Raw genomic sequence first — 20242 nt, forward strand, 5'->3', positions numbered from 1 at the left:
AAAATCTTTGATGCTCCTTGAGTCGAGATGAAAGAGGTCCCACTGAGGTGTTCTGTTATTTATACTGTATGTATAAATAACATGAGGCCGTGTATATTGGCAATAAAAAAGAATACGGTTCAGATTTTTTTGAGGGAGAAAAGGAAAGAATGCATATCTGTCTTCTATCATTTATTGCTGCAGCTCATGAGGGCTGTACAGGAGATGCACCAAGAAGAACACAATTTATCAAAAAGTGCAGCACCAGTGGAACTTCACATAAACTCCACAGTAGCAAAGTCATTAAAGGAACAGTACTACATTTTATCATGAACACCTTCTTGTCAAGAGTTGGCTGCCATGAGATGATAGCTATCACTCCTTTACGTGTATGTTCATGTCAGACTGTAGATTTTTACACTTTTGTGAAGGTCATTAATTACATCTTAAGGAGTGCTGGTGGGCAGATTCTGTTACTTTTGCACAAACAACACCAGTTCACTGTTTAGTTCACCGGCAGCTGACTTTAGCTTCATATTTTATTGTACAGAAATGAAATATGATATCAATATTTTCATCTGGCTGAGCAGATATTCCAAAATATTGAACTGTCCCTTAATATTTTATGCAACGTCACTGTCTGTCTGCTTTGAAGTTTCAGAGATATGCAGACTCACCATAATGGATTCATTTGTTTTGCTTACAAAGAAGTTTTTTTGCTTTATATGTTTCAGTGCACTAAGCTAGAAGGCCTTTTTTTGTCTAGACTCATCAATGTTATTGTATTGCTTTCACCAAGATCCATATACGCAGAAAATGTGCAGACGGTCAGGTCTGTGGGCCTCGGCTTAGTGTCCCAAATCTTTCTCCATTATCTCAGTTTCACATTTGTTTCCCTTCAGACCCATTAATTATTTCCAACACCATCCTTGTCCTTATGCACACCCCTAATAGGTTTGTTACATGTCCCTTAATGCGTTTTGCTACATCTTCATCGCAGATATCTCCTGCCCTTAACTCTTAGCACTCCAGGTCCGCTCTCTGATATTAATCTGACATTTCCCAAGGCCAGCACTTATGCCCCGAGCCCTGCATGTAACAGTGAGGCCGATCCATTACCTTAGGTACAGTCTGGTGACATTATTACCACTCCATTGTATGATCTTGCGAGGGGAAGGACATTCCATACACACACACACACACTCACACAAGAGAGCTCCACCGACGACGGGAATATGCGGTGGCAATCGTTTGGTGGAGGGAAAGATCAATACACCTGGGAGGAGGGGTGGAGCGGACCATTTTTCAAGTTGTACAGGGGATTAGGGGGAAACGCCTGGAACAGCAAGGAGGGGGCAGCGGTGTCAAGGGTATTTCCCATCAAGAGCGTTAATGTCATATCATTTGCTGTGCTTTTAGATCGCCGGGGAGAAAGACAAGGCGGAGCATAGATGGGGTCAAAAAAAGAGTGAGAATGAGTTGAGAGGCGAAGGGTTTGAAGCGGAAGAGCGGCACACCAATCAGTCCCTCCGTAATTGACAGATCCTCTGTGTCAATTAGACCCTGTCTGCAGGGGGAAGAGCAAGGTGGTGTAAATAATTTATGAACCGCACAGGTGTTATAGGATAGGTAAGAGCCAAACAGGGGAGGAGAACAGAGGGTTAACACATGTCCTCCTTCACTCAACATGCTATCAGGTAAAAAGGGAATTGCACTTCACAAGACGAGCAAGTGAGAGGAAGCCAGATAAGCATGAACGTGTACACCGATTCTCGACCGTGCTTATTTTAGATCTTGCACGGACAATTTACACGACGCCCGAAATGCTATCGCTCAGTTCTCGTCATGCAGTGAATAATTTCTAATTAAGCGTCCCTATCTCCGAAGCGCTTTGTGTAATTAATGTTTCATGAGGTGTGGGACCCTGTTAATGACTGAAAAGGCAATTAAGGACTGTCTTCACTGTTTTCTTTTCTCGTCACTATCCCCGCCACATGTTTGTGCTGCCATGTTACCCCCCCCCTGCCCCACTTCCCCCCAACCCTTGTCGTAGCACGTGAGCCGCCGTCGTTTAAGTAGCCCCAGAGCCTCATCAATCCAGCTTTGCAGGGGTGGAAAAACACAGTCCGATATGACCGATATTTCATGTTAGAGTCCATAATGTGTGAATGAATGTAGGAGCCGAGCCTCACCAATGCACAAGCTGTCGCCGGTTTGCAGATGGGAATGGTTCCATTAGCCGGCATGGGGTTGAAGTTGGGGGAAAGCGGGGGGGGGTCGTAGAGGCAGGTGGCACACGCCGTTGTCACATGGCATGAGCGGTTGACCTGCAAAGCTTCCCCCTCACCCACCCCCAGCCTCTCCAAACCCTCCCCCTCCCCCCAGCTCCTCCATCTCTTTTTCATCACAAGCCCCTGAAAGAAGTGCAGCGTCTCGCCGCAGGGGCAGCTCGCACATTTTGACCCCCTATTGCTCATATGTAATACATGTTCACCCTCCCACATTCCCAGCCCTCGCCCACCCCACACCCCCCCAGCCCCCTCCCTTTCCCCCCGCCACTCTGCTTCAAAAACCCTCTCACCGTATTACTCTATTTATTCCTCCCTCTGCTACTCTCAGGTGGCAGGGCTTCCAACCCAGCCATCCAAGTGCTTGTTAGTGCTGCCCCCTTTAGTTTGGTGGTGACCCGCCCATCTTTATCGCAGAGATGCCCCAACAGCCGCTTCAACAACCCCGCCTCTGTGTATCAATCAAGCCCCATCTCAGCCAAAAATAATCCATTTAAACTGCTAGAGAGGTGCTTAGCATGTGAGACAGGCTCAAGATTTGTTTTGGACCGTGGAGTCTGAGCAGTAGGGAGGCCATTTTAAGAAGCTCCTTCATTATCTTTCTCCATGGTTGTTAAAAACATCCTCCTTACCTGTCCTGATATTGAGCCCCTCAAATCAATCACACTTTATGAAAGGCTGACAGAGAACAGGAGGAATAAAAAGCGGGGAGAAAAAAAAAGAAAGGAAAAAAAGCGCGAGAGGCTGTAAATAGTGCTTTAGCATAGCAGTGTGTGTTGGATGAAAGCTTCCAGGTGTTAAGTAAACCCAAATGAAGTGGTGGAACCAATAAAAGCAGCTTCAAAAGCTCCCCTATAATCTTGTCAGTTAGGAAGGCCACCCACTAGCCGATGCAGGATTTTCCCCTGATTGATATCATTCATATCTCCCCGCTTCATAGAGTACCTGCCGTAAGTACACACCACAGCCTAGAGTCTTATTTTCTCCTTGCTTAAGGCACGTCATGATATAAAAGTGGGGGGTAAAGTGCCTTTAATGCATTAAGGTAATGCGCTGTGGGCGCGGGAGAGTTTTTACAAGAGTGGTGTCTAAAAAGTTTTGGATCAATCCCCTGAAGTTGACGTTGAGAAGTCCAATAAACTCCTTCCCACTCAGTCTGTGTCAGCTCTGCAGGTGTGCCATTAACTAAATAGTTTACGGCTTTTAAGTGTGTCTCACCGACGGAGATGGATGACAAAATAATTCTCTTTAGGGTTTACAATGCATCAGCAACGTAGGTACGTAATTAAGACTGCTCGAACACTGACAGACGCAGATGGTGTACTGTATATATACTGTACCAGCCCCAGAGCCGGCTGCACACAGAGTATAGAACATCTTTAGCCTTGATAGTTGCTAGGAATCTTAAATTGTGCGAGCATGTGGTCCTTGGACAGACTTTTAGGTTTTGTGTCAAAGCTTTTTCTGCTCACAAACAAGCGAGAATCGACTGTACATCTACATCTACACCCGGCCCTTCAAGGTCTACTGAAATGACTATACAGCTAGGTGCTACACATGTTTTGAAAAGCCTGTAGTAACAACTTTACAAGCCAGATGACGGCCTCCATGTTAGATTACAGTATTACTTGTAAACATAGAGGTAGACAGACACTATTAACAGACATATTAAAGAGCTTTCAGCTATCAAGGTTAAGGATAAACTCTCACACTCACCTTCACTGCTCAGATTGTCACTTATAGTATTGCAAATTGAAAAACATGGCTGTATTGATCAGCCATAAGAGGTGGGAATCACCAGAGGCCCTGCGGTACCATATTATCACGAAACCTGTGTCTCGATACAGTATTATTTCAATATTAAAAATATTGCAAAATGCTGTGATATATTGCGATTTTCTTTTAGCTTTTTTTTGTACATTTTTTGGGGCTTTTTCGTTAATTGATAGGATAGTTGAGAGAGACAGGAAATGGAGAGGCGGACATGTAGTAAATGGCCACCCAATACGGGATTCGAAGCAGGGCCGACTGCAGCCTCTGCATATGGGGCGCCAGCTCAACCCACTGCGCCACAAGACGCCCCGATTTATTAAAGCAGCAGTAAGCGGAATGTTTGTGTTAATATAAGTCTTAAATAGTTATATCTTCCGACAGCAATCACTTATATAGAGTGTTTGGTCTGAATCACGGGTCTGTCAGTCACTCTGCTCTGCTCTGCTGTAAGCCGAAGAGAAAACTTTCCTTGTATCCTACAACCTTTATCCAATGAGGAGAGAGAACGGCATAAAGGGGCGGTCCTCTCTGTGTGTGCAGCTAAGGGATGTGCGTCAGTGTGGTGACGTAGGGACGAGGGCGGGGACTGCTAACTCCATCTGCTGACAAGAAACGCACCCAAAAAACGACCGGATCGCTTACTTCTGCTTTAACTGCAAATGACGTCTCCAACATTTTTTTGAATAAAATTAACTTCTTAGTCTGTTCAGATCAATACTTGGCATCCGTATCAATACAATATCAGCATGCAAAATATCGCAATACTATGCTGTATCAACCCCCCCATCTCTACTATCTATCCAGCGATCCATCCCTTCATCCCTCTATCCTCACACCACCAGCTGAGCTCCTGCCCTCCCCACCCTCCAGGAACTTCGGAAGTTTTTTTGGGTGACTTCCTGCCTGATCAAAGCATCAGACCACCCAAGCCACAGCGTGACCTCTTGCCCCCCATCCCCCACCCCCACCCCCTCCCCTGCAGACACAAACGCAAGGCTTGGCAGCAGTGAGGGTGACCTTTCTAGACTCCCTCAGATGAAGGAAGGCAGCAGAATTATTTTCTGCCTGTCATGCCCTTATCTGTGTCTGGCTGTTGTTTGTTTTAAATTACATGGAAGAACGACTTTCCAGCCGACCAGGGTGGAGGAGAGGATTGAGGCAGAATAATGAAAATGAAGAAGAGAGAGCTGCAGCGCAGACATGACAGTGGCTCTGCCATGCTGTGTTGAGCTGCTGCATTATATCTCTAATGTAAAATATTATGAAAGGTTTAGTTGTGACAATGCCGCACAGCCTTGACTTTAAACACAATCCAGTCATTATTTCCTCCACGGTTGTATTCAACCTCAAATTGCAACGATCTTCGCTTTTTTATTTACCATATTACCAGCTACTAGTTAAAAGCTAATTAATTGTTTCAAGCATGCAGCGCTGTTGTTGCGTCTGTGGAGTGTAGTGCAGGCGCTGTTTAAAGATCCAAGTGTACCTTTCCCTACACAGGCAGAGTTTATTTGAGGAGAGCCCAGACAGACAGTGTATCAAAGATGAAAGAACTTGTTTTGTTGTGAATACAGAGGCAGAATAAAAATGATGAATATGAAAGAAAGATAGTTTTCCCCAAAGTGCTGCGTGAAGCCCCTGAGCGGCTGCACAAAGAAAAGGAAATAAAAAATAAGGTAGGGGAGGCGAGAGAATGAGGGGAAGCTAATTGATAAGCCCTTTTACTGTCACTGACAAGCAGCATTTCATTACCCACATACACTCCAAACGCTTTCGCCAAACCCCCTCTGCCACAATGCTTCCTGGCCTTATTGGATTTTTGCGAAAAATGTTTTTGCATCTCGCCCGAGCTTGGCAGACCACAGACAAAGCACATTACTTTAGCTGGAAGCTATAATAAACAAAAGTGGATTATGGTCATAGTCTTGATTGGATGATGAATTAAGCTTGATGTGCAGGGACGGCTGTGATGTGGTGGCGGTGGTGGTGTCTGATTACAGACTGTGGAGTCTGTTGCATCTTATAAAGATCATCTGAAATTATGCAGCTTCACACAATAGGATAAGTGTTCTGCTTATACTCAATCTAAAAATGTGCGCTCTACCCGTGGAACATGGTGCAGTGTGCAGATGAAAGACGATGCGTCTTGTATAAGGGGTAGGTAGGTGGATGGCGTGTGGTAACACATTGTTGGTGTTGAGGTTACAGTAACGTGGGATGCCATGGATTGTTATGAAAACCTGTTTTTTTCATTATTTGGTTGGTAACCCAGAAATGTACAGATTTGTCTGATTGTAAAACCCTGCTCCTAAAGTGGTCTTGACCATGTAAGGTTAATTGTATTGTCACATTTCACAACTGTGAAAGGAAGGTTCTGATACCAGATACACAGCTTTATTTGAGCATTACTTTAGCATTCACATCAATTGAAAACACTAAAATAAGGTTTGTACAGCGACAGTGTTTTAGTTCCTCTACCCTCAAATAATTGAAATCCTTAGCACCACCAGTCAAGATTCCTATTCCTCTGCACCTTATGAAGAGCCCACTGAATATACACTGTTACATCCCACTGTTGGATTTCTCTGCTAATCATCACTTTATGCCTTATTTAAAAAATGAATTATATGTATATATTATGCGAATTATATTCATATTACATTGAGACATTTAGGAGTTTGAACGCTAACTGAAGGGAGCAAACTAACACTAATATGGTTTGGCCGGTTATTGTTGAGAATCTGTTTCTCTGATTATTCTCCTCACCAATGAAGCTCCAAGTGCATTGGACAGCTAAAAAAAGACCAGTATTTCATTACAAGGTAGAGCAGGGCTCAGGTCGGTGTGAAGTACAATTTGGAGTGGTTGAAGGGCTGTCCACCGGGCAGTCGCTTAATGAAGCGCTCACATGCTGATACTCGCTGTGATGTGTACTACATCATATTCCCCAGAGTTCCACGGGGGGATGCTTTTTGATCACCTGCGGCGTTGAGCCCCTGGGAAGATCACAGTGCAGGTACGATGCTCAGATCCTCAGTATAAGCTGAGGGCATGGTGTGGAGGGATAGAACACCATCAGATCTATTGCATCATAGGGTGGGACACTGTCCACTGACTGCTGTAAATAGTCCGCATGCATCCGTATCAGTTTGCTTCCCCATAACATTGTTGCCAATCTAAATGTATGGATTATTATATGTATTTGTTAATAAACTGCCCGTCCCAAAAGAAAGTCACCACCTGGATTTAACTAAGCTAATAGGTAAGAGCCTTTCATTGGATAATTATTGCATAGATGATTATGTTTTGGCTGGCAAAGTTATTTAACCCTAATGCAGTCAGTAGCTTCTCATTTCTAAAACAACCATATCAGAAAACACATCCTGTGGTCATGAAAAAGATGTTAAAGTGATTGTTTTAACATTTTGGCAAATTGCCCCATTGTCATGTCCTCTGTTTGTTCCCCTGTTTAAGCAGTTTCCTGTTTTATTTTTAAGTTCCTGTCTTCCTGTGTGATCCCTGCTTGTGATGACCTAATGTGTCTCACCTGTGCTGATTGCACCACCTGTGTCTTCCCTTGTGTATTTAGCTACAGTGTCTCCCTTTGTCTGTGTCCGATTGTCTGCTGCCCTGTTTATACGTACTCGGTGATTTTTTTTAAACTGAGACATTAACCATCGTTTGCACCCTCCGTTAAGACGCAAACGGAGAATTCAACCCTGAAAACAATGCTTTTTAAAAACTCCGGCCAGAGTGGAGATTTTGGAAAACTCTGTTTGCACATTTGCATGTAAACAGAGAAAAACAGAGATTTGGGTAGCCGACGTCCCTGACATATAACTGTAACCAAAGACGGTTTAGAGTAGTGAAGTATCTATGCTGTATACCGTAACCATATTATATAACTTAATAAAAAAAAAAAAAAAATAATAATAATAATAATAATAAAATTCAATGCAGACTGACGTGTTTATTGGAAAACATTTATTTATTGATGTAAATGTGGTGATTTCTGTACATACAGAGCCCTGAGGCTGCGCTGCTCTTCTGTCCAATACACACATGAAGCTTCACTTTTCATTCAAACAAACTAATGCTACTGCCACAATTGTTAGATTTCATCAAAGAGACCAACATTTATCTCCTTAAAATAATTTAACCAGCCGGTGGTAAACCTCTAAAAACCTACGGGTAAGTTAATTATCCAAATGACGGAGGTTGGCCGGCCGAGCAGCTCTGCAGACCGGCTGCTGTCTCTGTGATGTTGTGGTCATTGCTCACACAGGTGGAGCTTCACGTCTCCAAAAAACATCGGAGCAAACTTCTAAAACAGCTGTTATTTGGATAAACTGGCCGTATATTTTGGATCTAAACAGTTACTTTCTCGCATGAAAAAATATTAAAACTTTACACACAAGGAGGGCAAGTGACGTTGTTGTTGTTGTTGTTGTTGTTGTTGTTGTTGTTGTTGTTGTTGTTGTTGTTGTTGTTGTTGTTGCTATGCGGGATCATGTGCGGGATTCTGCTTGGCTAACGTAGGAGCTCCATCTCTCTGCACCAACTGCCACCTGCATTGCCCCCTACCCCCACCTTTTCCCTGCTGTTAAACCGGCCTGCCCTCCCCGTGTTCCTGTGTTTCCCTGTGCAACCCGTGAGTGAATAAATCCTTTTTGTGCCACCGAACTCTGTATCCTTGCTGTCTGCATTTGGGTCTTCCCCCACCCTGACACCCATTGCCATAATCCCTATAGCTTTAGGAGTAGGTTTGTTACCTTTAATTGTCAGTGCAAGAACCAAACCAAGAAATTCCATAAGCCTCCGTAGCTCTGAGCAGCTCGCGGCTCTGCTCCGCCGTTCTACAAGCAGCTTGCACCGACAGGGATTATGGCAATGGGCCAATTTGCCAAAATGTTGAACTATCCCTTTAATTCTTGTGGAGTTGTAGTAAAAAGCAACTGGACTTTTTTTCTTGCTTGAAGACGTTTCACCCCTCATCCAAGAGGCTTCTTCAGTTCTGAGACTCATGCCAGAAACCCAGGTATTTAAACCCCATACACACCTGGAGACATGACCCCCCTCCAATTTCGGGGGTGTGGTCATGTGACTCAAGTCTCGGGGGTGTGGTCATGTGACTTTGGTTTCACTAGAAACCAATCACAGAACCACCCACTCTGGGTTTAAATACCTGGATTTATGGCATGAGTCTCAGAACTGAAGAAGCCTCTTGGATGAGGGGTGAAACGTCTTCAAGCAAGAAAAGAAGTCCAGTTGCTTTTTACTACAACTCCACAAGAATAAGATGACCTGGATGACTGAGAACCTTCACAGACATATCCCTTTAATCTGTTTCAGAAGGGTCAAATTATTGACATGCATTAAGCATCAAAGTCAAAGTCATTTTATTGGTCTCCCATGGGAGAGATTTGTCTTGGACAAAGGGAAGTGCTGCGACACAACAAGACAAAACAGTACAAAAACAGCTGCATAATGTGCTAAGAACATACAGTAAAATGCATCTAACGAGATGGCTGAAACTAACTTTGGACAGGCAGTGTATTTTGCTCACTGTGGTGTCAGACCACTTTGCTAATGCCACCTCCTCATTTCCTCACCCTGGTGTTTGATCTTTTGGCAGGAGATAGAGGTTATGGGTTACAGTTGTAATGATGTTGTAGGTGAATGTTTCATAGGTCAGCTCCTGTTGACATACATGGTCTGTTCTTCTTACACAATACAAGACAATTCTTTCAAGGTGCATTCATTGTTGCAACGGTGATGAGCAACTAATCAGAATTCCCATATACATTTTGTGCACACTTGCACTATTCTTGCACAGTGCTGGCTTTTCATTTTCAAGTAGTCCTTGTTTTATGTAGAGGGACTGTGCTACCGGTGGGGTTCATTCACTGTGCTTCTCAGCACTGGCAGAGAGCTTCACTCTCCCTCTCACTCCCTTTGGGATCGTGCAGGCTTACAGTTTGTTCACCATATCTCTAATTGCCACTGAGGGAGCCTGTGACTCTTGTTGCATGTAGCCATGTACGAGCCCACTATGGACACTTCCATGAGTAAATCCAACATTAGGGAATTAATTAGGTAGAAAACAATGGGTCATAAGAGTGCTAACGACAGAATAACAAGGCGCACTCTTATTTGGTGCTTGCCAGACGTAGCATACAACTAGGAAGATGCAGAATGTTAATTAGCTTTAGAGCTTAGCCATGGCTCATTTTCATCAGTGGCAATATTTCATGTCGAGGATATTGTTCATGTTGTAAAGTTGTACTCGTAGAATGTTAACACTTTTTCATGGCTGCTGAGTGAAGCAATAATTAACATGCAGTGTGCATTACTTCTCTTATTTGTATCTGTTTTGTTTTCAGACTGGCAGGATTTTTATGGTTAGATTATTATTCCACTTCCTGATAGTGGAACAAGCTGTGATCACAACATTGATCTTATCACCTAATGATCATTGGCAGTAACTATAACAGCTGGATATTTACACATCAGTAAGACACTGAGCAACATTAACATTCTTTTTGTGCCATCTTTCAAGCCGCTCATCGAATGTGAATTCAATATCCACTCTCCTCTTAGATGCACTATTGATAAGAATGGTGAGACTTAGTTTTGACTGCAGAATTAAACCAAAAAATTTGCCTGAAAGGTGCTTAAACTCACTGTGCAACTAGATATGAATTAAAGTTTAAAGGTTATAGCTGCAACCTTTTCATCAAAACGATACATTTTTCAAAAATGATACTTCGGGCTCACGCGAGACTCCGGGAGACTTTGAATTAGATCTAGTTTTACAAGCATGTCGGTTTGCTTGAAGTAAATAAACTTCTCGGTGCATGTTTGGGTAGCCATCTGACGCTGTCTGTGGAAAAAAATTACGGCTTTGAGCAGCCTAAACAGCGGAACTTACATCCACACCCATTCATTGCTGCCGTGGCGATGCGGGGACAGACGCAACTACCGCAAAACAGGAGCAATTAAACTGAAAATCTTCAGATTCCTTCTTTTAGACCTAAAATGATAGGAAAATACACCTTCAAGTTGAATTCGCCTGGAATTGTCCTTTAAATATGGATTATCGCACAGAACATGGATTCTTTCACAGAAAGGAATGACTCGAGTGCCTGACATTCAGAGTGAGAAGTTGTACAGTTTGATGGCCAGAGGCCACTGTGTCGTTCTGTGGTGCATCGTGGTGCTATCAGTCTGGTGCTGAAAGAACTCCTGTGTTTGACCAACACGTCATGGAGCGGGTTGGACACATTGTCCAGGATGGCTTTCACCTTGTGAAGCATTCTCCTCTCTGACACCACCGTCAGAGAGTCCATCACGTCGCTGGCCTTGCGGATCAGTCTGTTGAGTCTGTTGGCGTCCGCTACCCTCAGCTTGCTGCCCCAGCACACCACAGCATAGAGGATAGCACTGGCCACCACAGACTCATAAACATCCTGAGCATAGGCGGCTCTGGCCCGTCTTGTACAGGGCATCAGTGTTCTTCCTCCTGTCCAGTTTATTATCAATGTGAACCCCAAGGTACTTGTAGTCCTCAACAATGTCCACATTGACCCCCTGGATGGAAACAGGGCTCACCGGCACCTTGGTCCTCCTCAGGTCCACCACCAGTTCCTTGGTCTTTGAAGGCACTGGAGAAGTCAAAAAACATGACTCTCACAGTCTGCTGTAAGCCGAGGAGAAAACTTTCCTTGTATCCTACAACCTTTATCCAATGAGGAGAGAGAACGGCATAAAGGGGCGGTCCTCTCTGTGTGTGCAGCCAAGGGATGCGCGTGAATGTGGTGACGTAGGGACGAGGGCGGGGACTGCTAACTCCATCGGCTGACAGGAAGTTAGCCAAAACCACCGGATCGCTTACTTTAATACTTGTATTTGCTGGAAATTTATCGCAAAAGGGTTAGGGTTAGGGTCAGCAAAAGTGCTGAGACCTGCATTAACCTTAAATTGCACCAAGGTGGGAAAGTTTATTCCTCGACTTGTAACTTTGTTGTCTTTCTGAATTCAAGCTGTTTTGCTCTCAGCTTGCTTGTGACTCACCTGTTCCTGCAGCTCACCATATTAAGGAAGCTTGAAGTGGCTGGGGAAATATGAGACAAATTAAATTTTGTCATCTCCTGCTTTCTCTTCACCCTCTTTCACAGCACACACTCCAATTATCATCACAGCTTGTGATAATCAGGGGAGAGGTCGGTGACTTATATGACCAGCTAAGCTGCTGTTTGTTTTTATGTATACCTTTTATTTTCTTCTTTGTCCAACTGAATGCTTACGTAAGGACTCTCGTTCTAGATTCGGTGACGGCTACACTGTGATTGTGAGGGTCGGTGGCTCTCCTCCTGCCCTGAGGCCGGTGGAGGACTTTGTCCAGCAGACCTTCCAGGGCAGCGTCCTGAAAGAGAAGCATCACAACACTCTGCAGTATCAGCTGCCGTACGCACAGGGAGCTCTGTCCACCATCTTCAGCCAGTTCACCAGCCAACAGCAGAGACTGGGTGTGGAGGACTACTCTGTGTCCCAGACCACTCTGGACCAGGTGAGGACTTTTAACCTCATTCTTTTTGCCATTTACACCACTAGACTGAGAAACGTATTATTGATTAATAATAGGAATTTAATTTAATCAATGAATCAAACTTTATTTGTAGAGAACTTTCATACATGAAGCAGCTGCTTTACATGATAAGAACAATAATAATCAGAGAGGACATTTATACACATAGAAAGACATACACACAAGCATTCACACACCCAAAAATAGAATTAAATTAAATAAAAATAAATAAATAAATAAAATAGATAAATATATGTATAATACATAAATAATTCAAAGGTATACAAGTGGAAATACTGCAAACATTTAAGTTTAGATCTAATAAAACATTAAAAGCAAATAAATAGTGCTATAACCCTAAAAATAATAAAATTCAGTTAGAAGCCAGACTAAAAAGGTACTTCTTTAGTTTGCTTTTAAAAATGTCCACATTATTACCATTGCAACCAGCCAGTAGTACATTTATTCAGTTCTCTTGATCTCTGTCTCCCCATCAGAAATATATAAATATATAAAACATATTCTCAAGGCTTTACCCACAGTCTCCATTATTTTGTTATTTGTGCACACGCTTTGCACAGTTATTCGCTGGGAAAACATGGTTCTAATGAGTAATTACACAGACTTTACAGACAGACAGAAGAAACTTGGGTGCAGATGCAGAGATGACACATCTCTCTTCAGCCATATGTGATATTATCCCTCTAAATCTAGTTGGGAAAGTTGTTCATTCTGTATTTTGACGAAAAAAGCAGAGCCGAGCACGGAAGTGGAGTTGTTCAGTCATTTTGTGATATGCTCGAGAGCAGCCCGAACCGGTTTCAGCCGGAACAGAAGCAGGAAAGTGCACGATCAGACTGGAAAATTTCTCCTCTGACACAACTGGAGAGCGCCTGTGGCCATTTTCTATTGTCCTACTGTAATTCTGTAGACTGACAGCTCAGTTTAGCGGATCATTAGGTCATTCATCAATGTATTCAGCATTTTAAGTGCTCTCAGTTAATGCAAGTCTGCAAGGTCCAGGATAAGATTTAAAGATCTATCACTGACTACATATTGTATCCTTCCATTTAGACTGTCAGACTGACCAAGGACTACACTGTGGTTTGTATAGTTGAGATAATGCAGCTGCCACATCCCAGTATTGATCAAGACTGAGATTTTATAATGTGAATAATATGTATATACACACACACACACACACACACACAAAGCTCTCCTCAGACAAAGCCCTTATTTTATTCTACCCCAAGTGCGTTAGCTGGCCCTGATTGCTGAGATAAACCGAGTCCAGCATGTTATGGTCCAGCTTCACCTTGTGTTTTTGAAATGGCCGCAGGGACCTGATTGCATCAGGCACTCAGAGGTGAGAGTGAGTGTGTCTGGTCTTGCAAGCCTGCCATTAGCTCAGCAGCAGATGACCAGGTGGGAGGTGAGGATGACCTCGGAGGGGTCCAGAAAGGTCATCGCTCCACTCCACCGTGAGGGGAAAAAGACCCTCTTGTAGGATTTTTTTTAAAAAGAAACCAGACAGAGATGTGAGTAAGAGACTGAGTGATTGCCTGTGCATTCATTTGCACCGTGGCACTGTTGTATTTAATTCAAATAATGTGATGTGAAGAATACTACAGGGATGTTAAGCATGTCATTATCATCATAATCCCTTGTGGATAACCCCTAATTCGAGATAAAACATTTTCTACAGCGCTTTTTAAGTAAAATATGCCCTTTAGGGGGAGATGAGCCTTCCACTATGACAGCTCAGGAATTATGTAAAGCTAAATAATTTCACTTAGTCTGGGTTACAGTCAAATTTGGTTTCTCCCAAGGGAATTTTTTTAATAGCAAAACTGTGTTTATGCTTCTGAGATCGTCAGTGTTCACTCTTACTATCACCTCTAACCTTGCATAATTTTCTGTTTTCTTTTTCGTCAGCTTGCCCCACATCTGCGCTGGTCAATATTTACCAGATCAAACGTAGTAAATAAATCATACTTGGACCAAGAGATCAGAGTATTAAAACAGAGGGGGAGAGGACTAGAGAACCTGTGGAGACCTAAACAGTCACCTTTCAGCCAATGATTTATAGAGAAGAGCCCTGACCTATAGTATAACACCCGTTTTGCACTACAATTAATATTGATTCACACAGCCCTGGCGTTCAAGCGTTAACGCTGATGGCCAAGACAGTGCAGAGCGGACAGAGCATCTGAGAGGAAAATGTGACTTTCAAAACTGCCTTTTAGAAGTAGATTGTGTGGCAGGAATGTGAAGTATTTTTTCTTTTTAGTGTGGAGACCACGCTCCACATTGTCACCACCGCAACAGTCATATTTTGCCCAATTCTTTAGTTTTGTTATATACAGTACAATGTCATTAAAAGAATGTGGAGTGATTCTTCGTCCGTGTTACCATGTTAAAATATTTTTATGGCATTCGAGAACATCTGTCTTCAATTGACCTTCTCATATTTTATTTTCAATACATGCCTATTACTTCTAGCCAGGCTAGCGCCGCCTACTGGTTCCGGCAAATTTCATTTGCCTCAACAATGTAGTCAGGACACTAGCAATGCGTTTCGGTTTGCTCCGTCCGCCAGAGCGGACGGACCAATCAGCGAACAGACGGGTAAGTGAAGGCGATGACGTTGAACTCAAGCGCTCAAGATTAACCTATGAGCTTAACCGGTGTATAGCACACGTGACCACCAAGCAGCAGCGATTAGTTGAAGCAAATGTAAGCAACCGCCTCCCGGAAGCAAACGAATCCCTATGGCTCAGGTTCAGACGCTTTTTGAAATGTAATGAAATAAGCGGCTGATGCATCAGGCTATATTACTTCCTGATTTTGGACAAATCAGTAACAACCCAGGTCTGACCAACCAAACAATTGACTCTCTGGTTGAAATAGCTGATGTAAGGAGCTGCATGAAACCGGAAAAACTTGAGATGTGATATCAGATGAAGGTCAAAGAAACTAAAATGCCATAAATTAACAAATATTGCAGTAGGAAGTCAGCTCAGCAATTGCTCATATATAAGACATCAGAGAATAATATTACTTGTACAAGCCATGTACAACATGTACCATGCAGGAGGTCCAAATGTATTTTATGTGTCTAAACTTCAGTACTTTGTTTCAGTCGAGACGCTCTTATTCACCCCAGCCACAGAGGCCATGTATTTAAAGTCAAAAAGTGAAATAAAATAAAATAGATAAACCCACTCCAACAGCAGACAAGGTTAGCTACTAGTTGCTGAACATCATGGATGATTTAGTAGTTTAAGATACAGATTTATTTTTCAAAACTAGAACAGAGATAGAAGAAAGGTAAATAATTCAAGTTAGATTAATCAGAAACCCAAACATGATATTTCTAAGATCTGCTCCTGCTACATAGTAGCTGGATGTGTTTGCCATATTAACCTAATATAGGGATAATATGGATAAGTGTTGCACAGCCCCCAAATGACCAAAAATTAATTAGTATGGCTTCACAGGGTGCCTAATAATACCTAACTCTTTTCTAATAACTCAAGCCTAATGAGGTTCAAGGACATGAACTCATGCCTGTTAATTGCCACTTATGAGAACTTTAAGAATGACTGTTGTAAAGTGTCACATAATGTTATGCAATTTAAGTTTGGTTGTTTAGTCAGTTTCAGTATCCCACCTCTGAAAATCAACTCCAACTCACACGGTCATGTGAACCGTATGTACGTACGTATATATGTCATCTCACATTGTGCAAGGACTCCTTTGAAAGTTAAAGCAGAAGTAAGCGATCCGGTCATTTTGGCTAACTTCCTGTCAGCTGATGGAGTTAGCAGTCCCCGCCCTCGTCCCTACGTCACCACATTCACGCGCATCCCTTGGCTGCACACACAGAGAGGACCGCCCCTTTATGCCGTTCTCTCTCCTCATTGGATAAAAGGTTGTAGGATACAAGGAAAGTTTTCTCCTCGGCTTACAGCAGAGCAGAGTGACTGACAGACCCGTGTTTCGGACCAAACACTCAAACACACAAATGATTGCTGTCGGAAGATATAACTATTTAAGACTTATATTAACACAAACACTCCTCTTACTTCTGCTTTAATTGGGTGATTTCAAGTCATTCACCTCCTCTGTTCTGCCTCAGTGGACGTCAGATAAACACCCAAATGCACCCTCAGTAATGTAATTAATGCCTGTATCCGTCTGTTATTAAGAAAATGCCACTCAGTAGCACTGGTGCGTGACTCTCAGGTCATGAATGGATGGCTGGCTAAATACAGAAAGTACATTACGAGGAAGATCACATCACAAAGCCGGAGATCAATTTACCACGGCTGTCTCAGTCAAAAAATGCTGTCAACTGCACCACCGAAGCAATTTTAGGGAGGCAAATACCAACAGTGCTTATAATTTTTTTTTTTTTTTTTTGCAAAATTATACAGCTTTGACTATGAATATAAAATGCTCTGCATGTCTCAGCACATCAAGCCAATATCACCCAGTGGCAGGGTCAGAGGCCGGGAGAGACGGGCAGAGGGTGTATTTGTTGCTACTGTCATTCTTATCCTCTCTCTCATCCTCTCCTGATAAGATGCCTTGACAACTGTGACCTTGATACACACTACTGATGGTCTGACATCACACAAACAGAAGCCTACTTTAGTCCCAGGTATTCTCCAGGTATAGCGAGCCACCAGCTGTATGAGTCGAGGAAGCCAGTTCCAACAAAGTGATAGCTGAGCAAGCAGTATTATTTATTGGAGTAAAGGTTGTTTTGGCTTTTGTTTTGGAAATGCAGTGAAAAAGGAGCAAATATTCAGAATACCTCAGAGTGGACTAACAACCATATTCTGCTTCTGATGTCTGGAAGTTTATGTAATATGGATAGCCTAAGTTTGAGTTTGAGTTTGAGTCTTTTAGTTCAATCCTATAAAAAAATAGCACTTTCTATTTGTCATTACCACTACCTGTGAGCAAGGCATTTCACTTCCAAACACTGCCGCTGCTCAGTTGCCCTGACAGTAGATTAGAGTAGGTTGTGTTTACTTGTTGTATCCAGGAGAAAAATATTTCATGCATTCAAGGTGTATTTGTGTAAAATAACACTGAATTATATTATTCAGTGTATTCTGTAAAGCCATGAGGTGATAAGCTTAGTTTAGCATTAAGACCTGGAAACAGGGGAGAGAGCAGCAGTGTGGCTTTGTCTGAGCTTTTAACTAAGTTCTGTCTGAGGCGCAACGACTTCCTGATAAACAGCTCCACACAGACCTCACTGCTGCTGGCTTTGTGAAGTAGAATTGGTTATACTACTGTATGTAAACCCCTGTAAAATCGCAATTAAACAAATCAGAAGTGACATGTTCATTTATACACTAAATGTATGCACTTTTCTTAGGGACTCAGGCAACCTGTTTCCCCCTGTTTAAGATAAGATAAACTAAAATATTCCAAGATAAACTAAGCTAAGCTAAGTTAATCGCTCTCTAGATCTAACTTTATACTTTAGGAACTTTAGGGTAGAAACCATCTTCTCTTCTGCCTCTCATAAGGAAAACTCTTTTTTAAAAGGTTTTAATGTAATTCATAACGGCTAAATCATAATATCTTAATACATAAGTGATGAAATGCCTCCAGTCCACAATTTTACTTAAAAAGATGTATGACAAAGTAAATACATCACAGTTTCCTTTGCTCAAAAAATGAAGTTCACAGATGTTAATAAGACTTTTTTTTCTTTATAATTAACAGTAAAACATAAGGCTACAGATTATATTTACTAATTAAAAACTGTAGCTTTAAACACAGACAGAATGGATCTTTATTACTCTGTCTTTATTATCTGAGCTTCTCATAAACCGAACCCTGAAAAGTCACTATTGTTTATTTCTGTTCATTTACATTCCCATGTATTTATTTTCTGTCCAATTTAATTTAGGACTGCGATGAAAATTCATTTGGAGTTGTCTTTATGCTTTTTTTATTATTATTATTATTTTATTTTTTTCCATTGAGATTTCAAATACAGTCTAGTAATTCACATATCCAGCCAACTGAAAATCCTTTAATGAAAAAGCAATGCTCTTATCATTTTATATGATCCTCTTTGTTGCTTTGTCTGCAGAGTAAAAATCTGTGTGTAGCTTTACCGCAACCGACAGCTAATGATAAGAGAGCAAAAAGCCTGGACTACGGCAGTGTTTACAGCACAATGAAATACACACAGCTTTTTATGAACGGATTGATGTCTTCTGACATTAAATGGGCATCACAGAGAGAAGAATGATTGTTTTATTCTCTTTCTCAGCTGGTCAAAGATGTCAAACTGACATTCACTGTGTGAGCCCAGTCGCTTACTTGATGCTTCATAGCCCTTGTCTGGCAACTCATTCACATGCACCCCGTTGTCTGTACCACTATATTTGTTTGTTTTAGAGGCAGAGGGTGGGGGAAGAGCTAAAATGAGATGGGTAGAGAAATGTCTGCGGGCCCATCACTACTGCGTGTATTTTAGTCTAAAGTGTTTATCTTGCCTTTACCCTGAAGTATTTCCCTCCTCCTCGTTGATATTCCAGGTTTTTGTGAATTTTGCGAGGCACCAGCATGGGGAAGAAGACTCTCAGGGCTACGACAACCCGGTGGACACTTCAGATGAGCTGCCGTTGCAGTCTGTGAAGACATCCCAGGAAGCAGAGAAGGTGTAACACACATAAGTAAAACATGGCACATGTCACTTACAGTGGACCAGCAATATACCTTAACCAAAATTGAGTGAGTGTAATTTTCACAAAAAAAAAAAAATGTTTGGATGCAGGCCATTGAAATTTATTTTGACTTGACTTTGCACCCACAGCGCCACTGCCTAATGGCATGTAAGCTTTTGTGGTGTCTACATCAAATAACCAATTAACCATGTCTAATGCATCACATCTGAAACTTTTCAATGATAAATGTGTAAATGTGTGGTGACACTGATTCGCTACACTTGTAGCACCGATCATGTCATCTCCACCTACTCTGGGCTCCATGAAATGAAAAGATCTGGGGTCAAAATGAGGGAACAACCGTGTCAGACGTTCAACAGACATGGACAACACGCCAGTTCAATTTTGTTGGAGTGTACTGCTGATCTTAATATGTCTCAGGAGTGTGGAGGGAATAAATGATTCCCTAAAACCATTGCACAACACATAGTATACCTCAACACCGACCTTCAAATTGAATTCTATTTTTTTTTTTTAATCAGTTGTTTATGGTTGCTTTCTGATGATATGTTGAACTTTATGTACTTTATGTAGAGATAAGCATTTTCCCTGTTGTTTTCTCAAACCAAAGGTTTGCATATCATTGAACATCAACAAGAAGCTACAGTAAGAATATTTTACAAATGCCAAAAGAAATTTAACCACAGCCCTCACTCTGAACTGTAAGGCAGAAGGGATTAACAACAGTGTATTGGTTTTGAATGTATGAATGAGGCTGCCATCAATGATAAACACAGTTTAATGAATGATGCTGAGGTTACAGCAGTGGGACAAAAGAGTTTGTGTCAACCAACTGTCAAACATGTTTGGTCTCATGAAAGGCAGCACCAAACAGCTCACAGCCTTTGTGAAGA

The 20242-nt window shown here is 42.2% G+C and overlaps 1 protein-coding gene across 3 annotated transcripts in view; it reads left to right on the forward strand.

The window, feature by feature from the left end:
* LOC146969646 (phospholipid-transporting ATPase ABCA1) overlaps positions 1-19510 on the forward strand; it is a 170699-nt gene extending 151189 nt beyond the window's left edge. For 2 of the 3 annotated variants that reach the window (XM_085760153.1, XM_085760152.1), the window contains exons 49-50: positions 12366-12609; positions 19200-19509. In XM_085760153.1, coding sequence (XP_085616279.1) covers positions 12366-12609; positions 19200-19328 — 373 coding nt within the window. In that variant the 3' untranslated portion in view covers positions 19329-19509. Of the gene's footprint in view, positions 1-12365; positions 12610-19199 lie in introns of all 3 variants that reach the window. The other variant, XM_085760154.1, reaches the window with a different exon arrangement.
* The last annotated feature ends 732 nt before the right edge of the window (positions 19511-20242 follow it).

The sequence above is a fragment of the Trachurus japonicus genome, chromosome 18 (assembly GCF_045865225.1).
Source record: "Trachurus japonicus isolate A0001 chromosome 18, Traja_1.0".
Classification (NCBI taxonomy): domain Eukaryota; kingdom Metazoa; phylum Chordata; class Actinopteri; order Carangiformes; family Carangidae; genus Trachurus; species Trachurus japonicus.